At 38.9% G+C, this 14533-nt stretch overlaps 1 protein-coding gene across 1 annotated transcript; it reads left to right on the top strand.

The window, feature by feature from the left end:
• The first annotated feature begins 955 nt into the window (after positions 1–955).
• On the top strand, positions 956–11118 carry LOC146680720 (tetraspanin-7-like). The gene is made up of 8 exons (XM_085448129.1): positions 956–1095; positions 7063–7251; positions 7462–7536; positions 7625–7720; positions 8978–9133; positions 9325–9408; positions 9499–9570; positions 10660–11118. Exons 1-7 carry the CDS (start codon positions 1015–1017, stop codon positions 9565–9567), a joined length of 750 nt encoding a protein of 249 aa, XP_085304255.1. The 5' UTR covers positions 956–1014; the 3' UTR covers positions 9568–9570; positions 10660–11118.
• Positions 11119–14533: the final 3415 nt, after the last annotated feature.

Raw genomic sequence — 14533 nt, 5'->3', positions numbered from 1 at the left:
TCTGTTGGTTTGGCTTTTCTTCCTTTGACTCATTCAGTCGTCCAGAGCCACCACTAAAGTCCTGTAAATAAAATGATGCTGCATGTGGTTTAAAACTCAAGAATAAATCTTTCAGGGGATGAAATGTATTTCACAGAGCTCAAACATGTTTATCAATGTGACTGAAAGGAAGCACATTGAGTTGACATTTTGCTGACTGCATTAATGATCTGATTGATTGGTCTGAAAGCTGCAGCAGATTGACGTGAAGAGACTAAAGGATTCGTGCAGGTTTGGTTGGTGGTTAGAAAGTGATGGTACAAACACGCGAGCCTCATTCTTCACACACTGACCACACAATTAACATGGTGGTGATTATCAGTGAGTCTGAGCTGCTGTTACACCTGCCTGTGAAGGCCCAGCACACCTCACCCATTAAACAGAGCTTGGTTACTTGAAATATTTATATATGTATGTGCACTACAGACACTGTAGTATGACTAAAACTGATTCATATCTAGAGTGGAGCCATCTGAGAGGCTCAACATGGTCTAATGGACAGATTTAGACAAAGAACTTAGACTCAAAGCAGGCTATCAGAGGGGAAAGGAGCAGCACCACACTTAACACTTACCCTGCTACACATAAATGTCCCCCATTATGAATTTGACTTGAAGTATTGGCTTCAGAATGTGCCTAAATTAAAAGGACTTTACATGCAAAATGTCCATAAGGGTTTATGTTCAAAGATTGAATGGGGAATATTTGTGTTTGTATGAATGTTTTATTTGTTAAATCGTAATGTTGAAAATCATGTATTATACTTGTGTTTGTCTGTAATTAATGTGAGGTTAATACAGATAAACTAATAACATAAAACATGAGGAGCTTGCTCTGTTGTGCAGTTACTGGTAAAACCAGCAGAGGGGGCTGAGCGGTTGTCATCGTGAGGGAGAGGTTTCCCTCTTCCTGTGGTGATAAAAGAGAGAAAGACGAGCGGAGTTCTGGTTTTGGTCCCTCAGTCTCAGATGGATTATGGCTCCCAGGAGGATGGAAACCAAACCGGCGATCTTCTGCCTGAAGACGCTGCTGCTGCTCTACTCCTTCATCTTCTGGGTAAGAAAACCTGTTCTTCATGTCTTATTTTAACTTCAGCTAAATCCTGTCTCACAATCAGATCCAAGAGCTCAACGGGTTTGTTTAAAACATGTTTAAACTGCTGAAATGTCATTGAAATCCTCAGACTGAAATAGTTTGAATAGGTGTAAATTTGATCAATTTTAGAATAAGCTGCATTAATTAAACATGCAGGTGAGTAGATAAAAACTTCAACAATTTATCTATTTTTAAAGTGGACAAAGTCAAAGGTCATAGGATCGGTAATTATCTGGATTCTGAGGAATGAGTAGGATGAAGCCAGAGCTCTGACACCAACCTGAAAATGAAGACATGGACCTCTGGAGAGGGCACTGCTGAAACAACACCTGATAACAGGAAGCAGTCATGTCAGTAGAGCTGATCAGAATATTCTTTCTGTCTCTTTCAGGCTCAGGTCTGGTTGTCTTAGTCCAGCTCCTGTTTTGTTTCATAATCAACAGTCTGTATTTCCTAACCATCTTTAATTTGTTGTTGTTAGTTTGTCCAACTTTTCACTCAACCTTTATTTTCTAGGCCTGATCAGTTGCTCAGTCCTATTTCTTATTATTGTTCACTAGTTTGTTTGTTTGTTTTTTTCCTGGTCCCAGTTATTTCCTTTCTCAATACATTGCCCTGTTGATTAGCAGCCTAGACGTGGTTGTTTATTGTTAGTTGCTTTCCACTGTAACCCATACAGCTATATTGCCCTAGACTGATTTTTTTAAACCATTCAGGTGGCTGTGTACCATTGATTGTTACCTAATGGATTATGCTAGTTACTTTCTAGTCCTCAGTTATGTTTCTTCCCAGTTGTCCTAACAAGGCCTGAATTCTGGTGCTAATTTTAGTCCAGTCCCATTTACAGTCTAGTCTGGGCTGCTACCTGTTCCTCATTACAATCTTCTCCCAGCTGTTGTCTTTTTTTTTACACAGTCCTGTTTGCAGCCCTCTGTGTAGTTTCTATCTCAGTTTGTTGATTACTCTGAGTTGATGTTTTCTAGTTGCTTGTTGCCTAGGCCGCCTTGATGCCGATGACCTAGGTTTTTCAAAGAGTCTGGCCATATCATTGCTGCAGCAGTTGACTAACACTACTATCTAGCCAGTCCACATTGTTTCCTTTTTAGCTAATTGTTGCCTAAAAAACCCAGATTGTTGACTTGTCTGGTTTCTCGTCTTGTAATGCCTAAAGTTGCCATACCCTGTTGTTGAGGAGGATTCATTGTTTTGTATTCCTGATTGTTTACTTCACTGCTGTTTTTTACGGATTGTTGCCTTGTTTGAATTGTTTGCCCAATCCTGCAAATTGGGCTACATTTGTTTTTTGACTTTTCATTTATGCTGTTAGTTTTATAGGTGATAAACATTTTCTTGTCATTGTTGTTGCTTCCTATTTATCCTAACAAGGCCTACTTTCTGTTAAGAGTTTAGAGTATCCCTACTTGTTGCCTACAGTAGTCCTGTTTTTCCCCATTTTGTTTCCTATCCCTAATTTCTAAGCAGTCTGTCCTGTGGTTTTCTATTGCCTAAATCTGCTTAATCTACTTGTCATGAAAACAATGGTTGTGGCTGCAACAACTGATTGTTGCCTACCTCTGGCTGTATCCTAACATTGCTGGTAAGCCCCAGTTATTGACTGGTCTGTGTTGTTGTCATATAGAGTTTAAGTCACATGGCCGTGGTTAATGCCTAGAGATTTGGGAGCCCAAATCATGATCTTGTCCAGGTTGTTGCCTTGTCCTGGTAGTTGCCTAGCCATTTTTATTGCTGTTCTTTCTATTGCAGTCCAGTTAGCTGTATTGCCCAAGATATTGCCCCAGCTTTAGCTGTTGCTTAGACTGAGTTCATTGAGTTCAGCTTCTTTTCCAGTCTTGGTTGCTATTGGATTTTTAGCATCTGATCATTGTCAGGTCCTTCCTATTGCAGTGGCCCATTTGTCCTAATGAGGACTGTGTTTTGTGTGGTCTTAGAGATCTAACCAATAGCACAGACTAACTTCCTCTTGCTCTGAATGAGATTTCAGTGTTGGAGAGACTGTTTTCTCTCGATGGACGCTGACTGTAGTTCAGTCTGTCAGAAAAATTTTACCTGCTGAGTATTAAATTTAATTTAATTATTGTTAAATTAATATTTAATATTGACCTTATCTGATCTATTTCTTTTCCAGATTCAAACGTTAGTCTTTCATAACAGATTTTACAACAAAATAATCTAGTGCATAGAGCTGGGCGATATGAGATTTTTTCATATCACGATATGTTTTTTTCATTTCAGGCGATAACGATATCTATCACGATATAAGCCAAATAACTATATTTGTAAGATTTAAATGTGCCGTTGCTCACAAGTAAAATGTGAAATAATCAGCAGCTTGTTTTTATTTATTTATTATATTATTTATTTCCCATAATAAGTTCAACAGGGTAGATGTACTTAAGGAACATGAGACTTTTTCAGATAAATAAAGGCAAATATTGCAAACTACACAAAAGGCAGCCGCTAAAGCGTTTAAGTTTCAAAATAGAACAAACGAAACAGACTAAATTGTCAATTCCACTTAGAAACAAAATATTAATTCTAAAAATAAATCTTAGTTTGTTTTACAGAAGAACAGACAAAACTGACTAACTTTTGTCAATATCAAATAAACTGAGAACTAAAAGGAAATTCTCAATCTCTCCTTGTTGTATAGCTGAGCTTTTCAAACAGTTTTAACAGTTACATTAGTCTGACAAAAGCCGAATGACGAATTAGCGCTTCCAGTCAGAGACTGAGACTACGTCCACACGTACACGGGTATTTTTGAAAACGGAGATTTTCCGTTTCCGTTTTAAAAAATAATCCCGTCCACACATAAAGGCAGAAATGAAGGAAAACGCTGCTATGAACATGCCAAAGCAGCAGGTGGCGCTAGATTCCTAACCGTGCAGAAATGTTGGCCAATCAGAAGTCTAGAAGCCTCGGTGGGAAAAAGTAAACAAAGCTGGGGCATAGAAGCAGAACCGAGTCGTATGTGTGGAGGGACAGTAACTGTGTGTATATGTAAGCATTTAAACACTGCAGAGAGTAGAATTAACAGTATTGTAGAAATTCATTTCACCGAAACAATAACGTGGCGCACAGTGTGACGCATGCACCAGTTCATTGTATTTCCAGACTTGCTTTCGGCACAATTTACAGTGCACGCTACTCTGTTTTTTGTCAGACTTGAAATAGCCGAAATACCTTCACACTACGGAACTTCTATGGCTCTTCCGTTCGACAATCTCTCCGGCGTTGGAACCATTATCTGTTTTCTCTTCGGTCACGCTCGGTTGATTTTTCTAGTCGGCACACTCATTTCCTCCATTACCCGCTGGCTGCTTCCCAAACAAACACACATGCGGCTTGGCACTTGTGCTGTACGTTACAAGTCACGCGACGTGACGCTGCGGCTGTGATTGGTTCGGCTCTGTGCTACTTAATTTGGATTGGCTGATCTTTTTTTTTTTTTTTTTTTTTTTTTTAGAGGACAAGAGCGGCGAGGTCTATCGCGATAGCTTAATTTCTCTATCGAGTAAAAGTTATATCGCGATACATATCGTTATCGTTCTATCGCCCAGCTCTACTAGTGCAGAATCATGTGAGTCACATTTTACTATAAATGCCATTGTCTTTGTTGCTGGCACAAAGTAAATGATAAAGATATCGAACATTATTTCCCGCTCCATTTATTGTTGAAGTGAATCAGATTTTTTTTTTAATCTTCCCAGACACAATCTGTTGTCTGCTGCACAAACACAAACTCCCACTTTTATCCCGAATCAAACCAACCTGACGTGACTCCAGCTGACAGACGGCTTTCTTGTCATCTGCGGAGTGTTTCAACATCCCAGCATGACTCCTTTTGAAACGCTCATACAGGCGCAGCAGGCAGCCCGGCACGACCGGGAGTCAAAATCAAATGCCTCCTTCATTTATCTCCTGCCAGCAGCCAGTGCCTTTTCTCCTCTTTCATCCTGTGTCGGTCTTACTCCCAAATCTGATCAGGCGTCCTCATAAACCACCTGAACAAGACATAGTATCCAGATAGAGAGCTGGCTCATCAGAAAAATTAGTTATAAATCATGAAACTGATATTTGCATGAGAGGTCCTCAAGAGAATTTACAGTGATTTTCAAAACAAGGGAATTTCACCTTGTTAGAACCTTTTAAACAAACCTTTTAATAAATATGTCAGGTGATTTTGTTTGTACACTGTGCTCAAATATTGTTATATTTTTAGTTTGAAAGGCTGAAATCAGATCCACGGACTCATGTAGCATAGAGAAAAATTAAGAACCAAACTGCAAGAAGAAGAAGAAGAAGAACTGCAGATTTGAATCACATTTCATATGTTTTTTGTTTTTATTTATTTATTTTTATAATTACCAGTTTTGACAAGGAGGCTGGTATTGAGAGTTGGTGATGGTGGCCCGGGTGCTTTTAAGTGCTTTGGTAATTATTTTTTATTGATTTTTATGATGTCTGTGGACAGTTGACTTCAAAATAAAGGCTGAGATTGGTGTTGGGAATGATGTGACCTATGGACGCCTACCCTCCTCCCATTATGCCCCACAATCTTTTTCTTTTAAACACAAATATATTTAAATATATTTGTATCATTATAGAAACCTGGTCTATAAACACAAACCTACCACCTACTCTAGTAATCTCAGTGTCCATCTTGTACTACATCTACTGACAACCATTCATCCAATCCACTCTGACTGGGTGGAGCACACATTTCCACAGTGGTGTTTTTTGGGAATGTTTTTGAGGACATTCCCTGACATTAGTGCACTCTGAAACCTCTTTGCTGCTAAATTTAACTGTCACAACTAAGTGCCGAACCGTAAAATGGATGCAATTATTATTGAAGACATCCGATGAGCTACCCCGGAGCACAACGAGTGAATTAAACTGGAGTGAAAACACCACTGCAGACATTATGAGTTTGTCAGAGTTACTTTTGCTCTTCTTCTGTGTGCTCTGACTGTGTCTGCAGCTGCTGAGCTAAATTCTTTCAGCTGGTTTCAGCTGTATGTAGCATCCAGTTTGTCATGGGGATGCTGGTCCAGCTTCTTTTCCCATCTGTTTGTCACTTTGTCACTTCACTGTCAGAGTCTGCAGAGACATGTGGTGCTTAATTACAGTCCCAGCTTCTGTGTGCGGTTCAACACGTCTGCTGCACAGCTTTAACTTCTTTTGCAGATTAAACTTTTGCAATAAGAATGATTTCTTTTGACTGGACAGAAAACATTGTAACTTGTTTTACGTACCAACTGTATAAAACTAAAACGCCTTTATGCTTCCTTATGAATGACTGATGAGTTTATAAGGGATCTGTGGTCATATGAGGTTCATGTCTTCATCAGCTGTTTGTGAACACTAAAGTTTTTGTTGATTTTTATTTTTTATCATGGCTATGTAGTCTTTTCACTAAATTACTAAATAAATAAATAAATAAATAAGAAGTCTACGTCTTTTTTTGTCTCATATTATAATAAATTATTCAATCCCCAACCAAGTAAAATGATAAAAACAGCCCAGGTCATTACCAAAATTATTTGTTACTCTTTTTCTACACTTGCACATCAGTGATTTGTCTCTAATTTGAAATTGTACTGTATAACTGTATATTTAAATGCTGCTTTTGTCCAGTTCTTCAAAATAGCCACTAAATATAGCAACAGGCATATCATCATAAAAATGATGTTAGCTAACATAACATATATATTTTAAAAAGAGAGAAATTCGCACTAATAAACCATCTACCAAAATGTTAGTGGGTTATTTTGTTTTTTTTAATAGAGCAGTTAATACAATGAACTGAAATAGATTAAAATGCAAATTACAATCAATCAATGTAGAGTTTTTAAGTTTTTCTTTTCTTTTTCTTTTACACTCATTTTTTAAACACTCCTTCAGGTGACAGGGGTGGTCCTGCTGGTGGTGGGGTTATGGTGGAAGTTCATGTTGGGTCCCTACATGTTGCTGATCTCTAGCAGCCCTTCCAGTGCTCCCTACGTCCTCACTGGCACCGGCGCTGCCATTGCCCTGTTCGGACTGTTCGGCTGTTTTGCCACCTGTAGGGGGCGTCCTTGGATGTTAAAACTGGTGGGTCTTCCAGCTTACTCGGAATTTGTTAACAAATGTCTGACTAAACCTTTTATGAGGTTTTTTTTTATGTGACTAAAGCTTTCAAAATTAAAAAATCTCTGCTAACTAATACATCTATCAAGTTTTTAGGTTTAATGACCAGTTAACTTGCTCATTCCGTATGGTGTGACTCCTTGTCCAACCTCATGACCTTTGATCTCTCCTCAGTACGCAGTGTTTCTGTCTCTGGTCTTCATGACTGAACTCATTGCTGGGATCTCTGGATTTGTCTTTCGTCATGAGGTCAAAACACACTTGAGAGTTTTCAGAATACCTTCAAAAAACACAGCTGCTCATTCTGACCAATATCTGTCTGTGTTTGCATGTTTAGATTAAAGGGACATTCCTCACTGCCTACAGTGCAGCAGTGATGAGATACGACGGACGAGATGACAGGAGTGTGGCAGTGGATGGTGTCCAACGCAGAGTAGGTGTTTTCCATGATCCACTCATTAATGTTTCGTAAGTAGTATATTGGAAACTAAAAAGTTACCTCTAAACTTGCCAAGTTTCTTAATAAAAGAAGCAACTTTTGGGTGGTCCCTTATTCACAAAGGGTCACCATGGGAGGAAGTGGCACGTTTTATGCTGGTTGCCCTTCCTGACATAACCCCAAAGGATTTTGTGTCCTCTACTGAGACCAAACCAGGGATCTTTTACTTGTCAAGCTAAAGTCCAAACTGCTAGTCTATGGAGCATTTTACCTTATTACCAACACCTACATTTGTTCTTTCTTTTGGGTGTTCCTCAGGGTCATATTGTTGGTCTCTTATAGTTTTAACTTTTAAACAACCCTCTGTGGCATTAATTTTATTTTATTTCTTTAGAGAGCAAATATTTCACTTTACTTCTTGCAAGCCTGTCGGTCCCTATTCATGGATCAGTCAACAGTTGTCCTCCCCTTGTTTTACTAAAGGCAATAAGGGGTACCAAAAATGTCAGTGTCACTGTTATATATACATACACACACACATATACACACTCCTGTGGTAGCAATCAAATATATTTCAAATATTGATGCACATGTTTTATTAATGCAGTTATTCAAACATATAAAAATGATATAACTACTTTTATTTTATTAAACATGTCTCATGTCATTAAAGAACTTCTGAGCCCCGCAGGGGACATGGGAGGAAAAAAAATTAAGACGGACTTTTGCGAGATCTCGCAAAACTATCTTGGGATCTCGCAAAAGTTTTAGCCGCATTCTTCCCGTTAGCTCGAAGCTAACGGGAGGTCGAGACCTACTACAGCCGGGAGGAACACTGCTTTCCCGGCACATCGTGTCTCGACCTCCCGGTCGGCTTCGAGCCGGCGTCCGAAGAATGCGGCTAAAAGTTTTGCGAGATCTCGCAAAAGTCCGTCTTAATTTTTTTTTTCTCCCATGTCCCCTGCGGGGGGCTCCGTAAAGAATAAAGATTTTAAGGGTTGGTGTGATAACTAAATATGCAGTCTGCATGAGGACAATAACATACAATAGAGATAATTAATTTCCTAATTAAAAAAAACAAACAAAAAGAAGCAAAAGGAACAATGTCAGAGACTTCATAGGCAGAGAAACTTGCTGATATGTCCAGCGTTCTTTTATGCAGATTTTACACTGATGACGTCTTTCACACATTCAGAAACAAACATGATGAGATGTTGAAAAGTGGTGATTTGGTTGTCTCTGTTTCTTCAGTTACACTGCTGTGGAGTTTATAATTACACCAGCTGGTTCAGCAGTGTGTATTTTCCCATCAGTGGGATTCCTACCAGCTGTTGTGTTCATGTCTCTGACTGCAATGAAGCAGACCTGAAGAACACCACTCTGGCAGCACAGAAGGTCTACAAAGAGGTCAGGAAGGCACAAATAATACATGAAGAAAATTCAGTTCCCAAAAGTTTTCATTTGCATTTGCTTTTTTGTGGAGATTATTAAGATTATTATAATTACTAAGTCTAACAACCACAATTATGCTAAGTGGTCACATGATGGTGATCCATCAGTCTGTATTTACTGCAAATCACTTTACCCTGTCTCCGCAGGGTTGCTATGAGCTGGTTGTGTCCTTCATAGAGAGCAACATGGGAATCATTGCTGGAGTTACCTTTGGTATTGCCTTCTCTCAGGTACTAAACATGGCCTTTGGAATCTATAGGAGACAATAGGAGACAGTGACACTGAAGCAGAAATAAAATCCATCTCTCTGTGTTTTTTAGCTGGTCGGTGTAACTCTGGCCTGCTGCTTGTTTCACTTCATCAACAGCAACCAGTACGAGATGATCTAACAGGTAATCCACACGTCCCCGGCACTAACCTATCACTTTCTGATGGACACTAACTAACCAACCAAGGTGTAGCGTAACTAACCAAAGCTACACTTAACCCACCTGAAAGTGAGATCTAACAACAAAAGTATCCTAAACTAGAGTGTTTATGCATAGGAAAAAATATAATAGGAATGTGTGCATAAAGCATAAAACACAGCTTTGGTAAGAAAGTACTTACCAGTAGAAAAAGGCTATATAAGTCGCAAATCTAGATCTTAACCTACTTCTAACTCATATCTACCTTACTTCAAACCTACATGTAGACCTTGAACTAAACCTAACTTACATCAAACACAGAGAACCTAGCCCAAATCTACACTTAAAACTACCCCAAACCTAGAGATACACAACCAATGCAAGTCTAGATCTTGACCTAAATCAAGCCTAACTAATACAAACTGAGACCTTCACCTATACAAAACATTAACCTTTACCCAACCTATATAACCTTTCACAATCCTACATCTATCCTGACCTACCTCAATCTACCATCTACCCCAAGACTATACCTTAAACCTACTCCTAACCTAAACTACACCTTACCTGCGGGGATAGCTGGGGCCAGGGATAGCTCAGTAGGTAGAGTGGTTGCCCCATGATCGGAAGGTCGGGGGTTTGACTCCACTGAACGGCTACCCTGAGGTACCGTCCCTACACACTGCTCCCCGGGTGCTGCATTGGTGGCTGCCCACTGCTTCACTGGGTGAATGAGTTAAATGCAGAGGAGTAAATTCCCCATGGGGACTAGCACATACACATTATGACATTATTATTATTATTATTATTATTATTATCTCAAACCAAGCTAAAACCTAAAGCTACACCTAGCCTACCCCAAGACTCAACATTAAACTTACTCCCAACCTAACTCCAACCTCAACTATATTTGATGTACCCCCAATATAGACCTACACCTAACTTACACTAAAGCTGAACACACCCAACTTTAATCTAAAGTTTACCTGACCACATTCTCAACTCTTTAAGTGAATGTAAAACAAGCATGTGCTGTTGTTTACCTCCATCTCCTTTGTCTGTTTTCTTTTGCAGGAAAGTGAATAAGATGTACATCACCATGGAAACCTTAGGAAAAACACACACATACAAACACTGTTAGCATTCCTCTTGTATTTATTTTGTGTCTTGCTGTGAAATACTGAAAATTGACCCCTTTGTGTTCTCTCTCTTTGTGTTGTTAGGATCTTTCTTTGTATGTGTGTCAGGCTCAGGTCCTGAAAAAACCTGTTGTCAGTAACAATCATATTCAGAAAGCCCTCTTAGGGGCACCAGAACACTTGAAAGGCTTTCACATTTTTAGGTTAAAGTTGAAATTTGATTCTGTGGCAGTGTGCTGTGTTTGAAAGACGTGTTGTTCATGTTTCATATTCTGTGTACTGTGATGTGACAGATTTTATATTTCTGTTTTCTGAATGACAAACTCACTGATAACTATTTGAGACATGCAATGTTTTCAACAAAATAAAGGAGGCTGCGTGTTGTGTCGATAAATCCAACATAAGAAAACCTTACATGTAACTTTACCTTGACATAATAGCATCACACAGTTGCTGCAGCTTTGTCAGCTCCACATCCATGTGAATCCATCCACAAGAATCTCCTGTTTACCCACATCCCCAAAGATTGAGGATATGGTGTCTGTGGAGGCCAGTGGAGTACAGAGAACTCACTGTCAGGTTCAAGAAATCACTTTGAGATATAGTTTCGTGACATGGTGCGTTTTCCTAATGGAAGAATTATTAGGATAGTTAACAATACATAGGTAGACTGTGGCTTTTAAACAATGCTCAGCAAGAAAATATCCATCACACCTTTACACCAGAAAAAAACTAAACCACTGATACAAAGCTGGAGAGACCCTTTCTTGCATGTCATTCATCAAATTGTAAACCCACCATCTGAATACTAAAGCTGCCATCTTCTTGAGCTATTTTGTCTTAGAGAGCAATCATATGTTCAGAGTCGCTTAAATCAACTTTCTTTTCCCTTCTCATGCTCACTTTGAACTTCAGCAGGTTGTCTTGATTATTTTATACATGCCTAAATGCATTAGTGCCATGTGATTGGCTGATAAGATATTTGTGTTAATATGAAGCTGACAAGTATACTATGGCGTTATTTTTGTGCCACTATTCTGAGCGCACGTAAAAAAAATTTGCAGGTGCAAGTGTTGCATTTTGAGGAGAAATTTATTTTGAGCGAAGAAAAGCTGAATTTGAGTGAACAAAATTCATTGCTGCGTGCAAAAAATGTATTTCAGTGTTTGCTATTATCCACACACACAATAGCAGCCCCTCTCGCTCAGTTTTTGCACTTGCGCTCGCTCGCAATGTGTCGCTCACGCTCTCAACATTTCAGCCCGTGCGCGCTCAACTCGTTCTGTACACCGTTATATTTGTGCCACAAAACCAGCCAATCACAGACTTGGATGCAAAAAAAATCTGATTGGCTGTTTTCGTCTCCAACCAGCTCGAAATGACGAAATGCAATATCCCAGAATCCATTTCGTCCAAAGCTCAAACGAGGCAGTGGCGGAGGAACACAGAGTGGCAGAGTTTGAAATATTACTCTTTGTGGGTCACAAAATAAACTTTTAAGATATTTTCATGCGAGAATGGTGCTGTGTAAACTTCTAATATCTGCTCGATTTATCAAGACATCACATATTTGCATAAGTGCTCCAACGTTTTTGGAGATGCCTGTTACCCACCAGCTGACCGAATACCTGGACTGGCCATTGGGCATTTACCCGGCATTTGCCCGGTGGGCCAATGGTGATTTTTCATTTTTATGTTAGTTTGTTTGTTTTTGTAATGGTATAAACAATGAAAGGTGGTGGATTAGCCAGCTGGTAATAATCAACTCTGGGCTGGACCAATTACAATACATCCGTATTGAGGGGAAAAGACTTCAGCGAGAATAAAAAAGACACAAAGCTGGAGTTATTCTGTGTCTTAGCTGCCTCTTCTCTCCTCATTCTCTCTCCCTCCCTCTCCTGTTGCTACTTCAATCATGAAACTGATCAATGATCAGCTGATCGTCTCTCTTGTTTGTTTATCTCCCACTTTGCGCCAGAAACAGGAAACCAGCGGATGTTGCGCTAAACAACAACAGCAGCACGTTCAAAATTGATCAGCTGTTGTTAGAATTTATTTAAAATTAATTTCTAGTATCAGCTGATGTTTGCTGGAGCCACAGCTGTAAAGCTGGAAACATGAAGGTGATACAAATCATACATATATACCAACAAAACAGTGTACATCACTGTCACAACAGCGTTTGTTTTCGTTCAAAGACTTTATGGTTTTTCCAATAATACCTGGTGGTGTAGTCGGTGATTTTTTTGTCAGTTCAGCCTTATATATTATGTTTAACCCGAGTTCCCACCCGGTCAGCTGGTGGGTAACAGGCATCTCCAAAAACGTTGGAGCACTTATGCAAATATGTGATGTCTTGATAAATCGAGCAGATATTTGAAGTTCACACAGCTACATTCTAACATGAAAATATCTTAAAAGTTTATTTTGTGTCCCAGAAAGAGTAATATTTCAAACTCCGCCACTCTGTGTTCCTCCGCCACTGCCTCGTTTGAGCTTTGGACGAAATGGATTCTGGGATATTGCATTTCGTCCTTTCGAGCTGATTGGAGACAAAAACAGCCAATCAGATTTTTTTGCATCCAAGTCTGTGATTGGCTGGTTTTGTGGCACAAATATAACGGTGTACAGAAAGAGTTGAGCGTGCACGGGCAGAAATGTTGAGAGCGTGAGCGACACATTGCGAGCGCAAATACAAAAACTGAGCGAGAGGGGCTGCTATTGTGCGTGTGTATATGGATAATAGCAAACACGGATATACATTTTTTGCATGCAGCAATGAATTTTGTTCACTCAAATTCAGCTTTTCTTCGCTCAAAATAAATTTCTCCTCAAAATGCAACACTTGCACCTGCAAACCTTTTTTACGTGCGCTCAGAATAGTGGCACAAAAATAACGCCATAGTATACCTACTGCTGTTTGGCATTATTTAAAAAAAGAGCATCCTGGTAATAAACTAAAATACACAGAGAAAATAAATACTTTATGGCTGGGGAAGAATTCAGTCGTAATATAATGTGGAGCCAGACGGGGGCAATGTTTTACACATCCATCCATTAGAGACAGACCACCATAATCACACATAACACACAATTTAGGATCACCAGTTAAGCTAGCGTGCATGTTTTAGAACTGACTGTGGGGAACCAGAATTCCCTGAGTGGATCCATGCAAACACGTTAGAACATGTGAAATAATCTTTAAAATAGTCATTTGTGGAAATGAAAACAACAGCATGAGATTGTGAAAACCTTCCTTATATGGAATCAGAAACTTCTAGTGAGTTTTAAAAGTTGTAATATTTTAAATTAAATTTGTAATGAACATTTAGTAACATCATCCTTGACTCCTTTGAAATATAATCTAGTCTGATTTATAATCATTATCATTATATATATTATTTGATCTATATCTTTTGATTTATTTGAGCTACCTTACTAAGTCCTGATGTACTAAATAAAGGACATCTTGGGCTTTCCGTTGATATCTGATGTGTTTGGGTGGTCTCTGTTACCTCCAAATAGGAAGGAAATCACAAAAAACGTTTCATGGGAAGATTCTTTTTTCCTGGGTTCTCAGGAGGATATTGATGTTTATTTGTTTGTTCATACAAAAGTAACATTTATTTCTCCCCAAAGAGGGGGGACAAGGTTGCATCAGTCAAAACGTGACAAACAATATAAAATAAAACAAAGTCTTAATAATATATTTAAATTTTAATGTAACTACTGTTTTCGTTGTAAACCTTAAATGTAAATAAATATATTATTTCCAAAGCTTTATTTTTATTCAAGTCAGTTTATAAACA

This window comes from Copadichromis virginalis, linkage group LG23 (assembly GCF_057382275.1).
Source record: "Copadichromis virginalis isolate Kocher_CV1m ecotype Utaka linkage group LG23, C_Virginalis_male_GT1.1, whole genome shotgun sequence".
Taxonomy (NCBI): domain Eukaryota; kingdom Metazoa; phylum Chordata; class Actinopteri; order Cichliformes; family Cichlidae; genus Copadichromis; species Copadichromis virginalis.
This window is presented reverse-complemented; position numbering and strand designations above follow the sequence as displayed.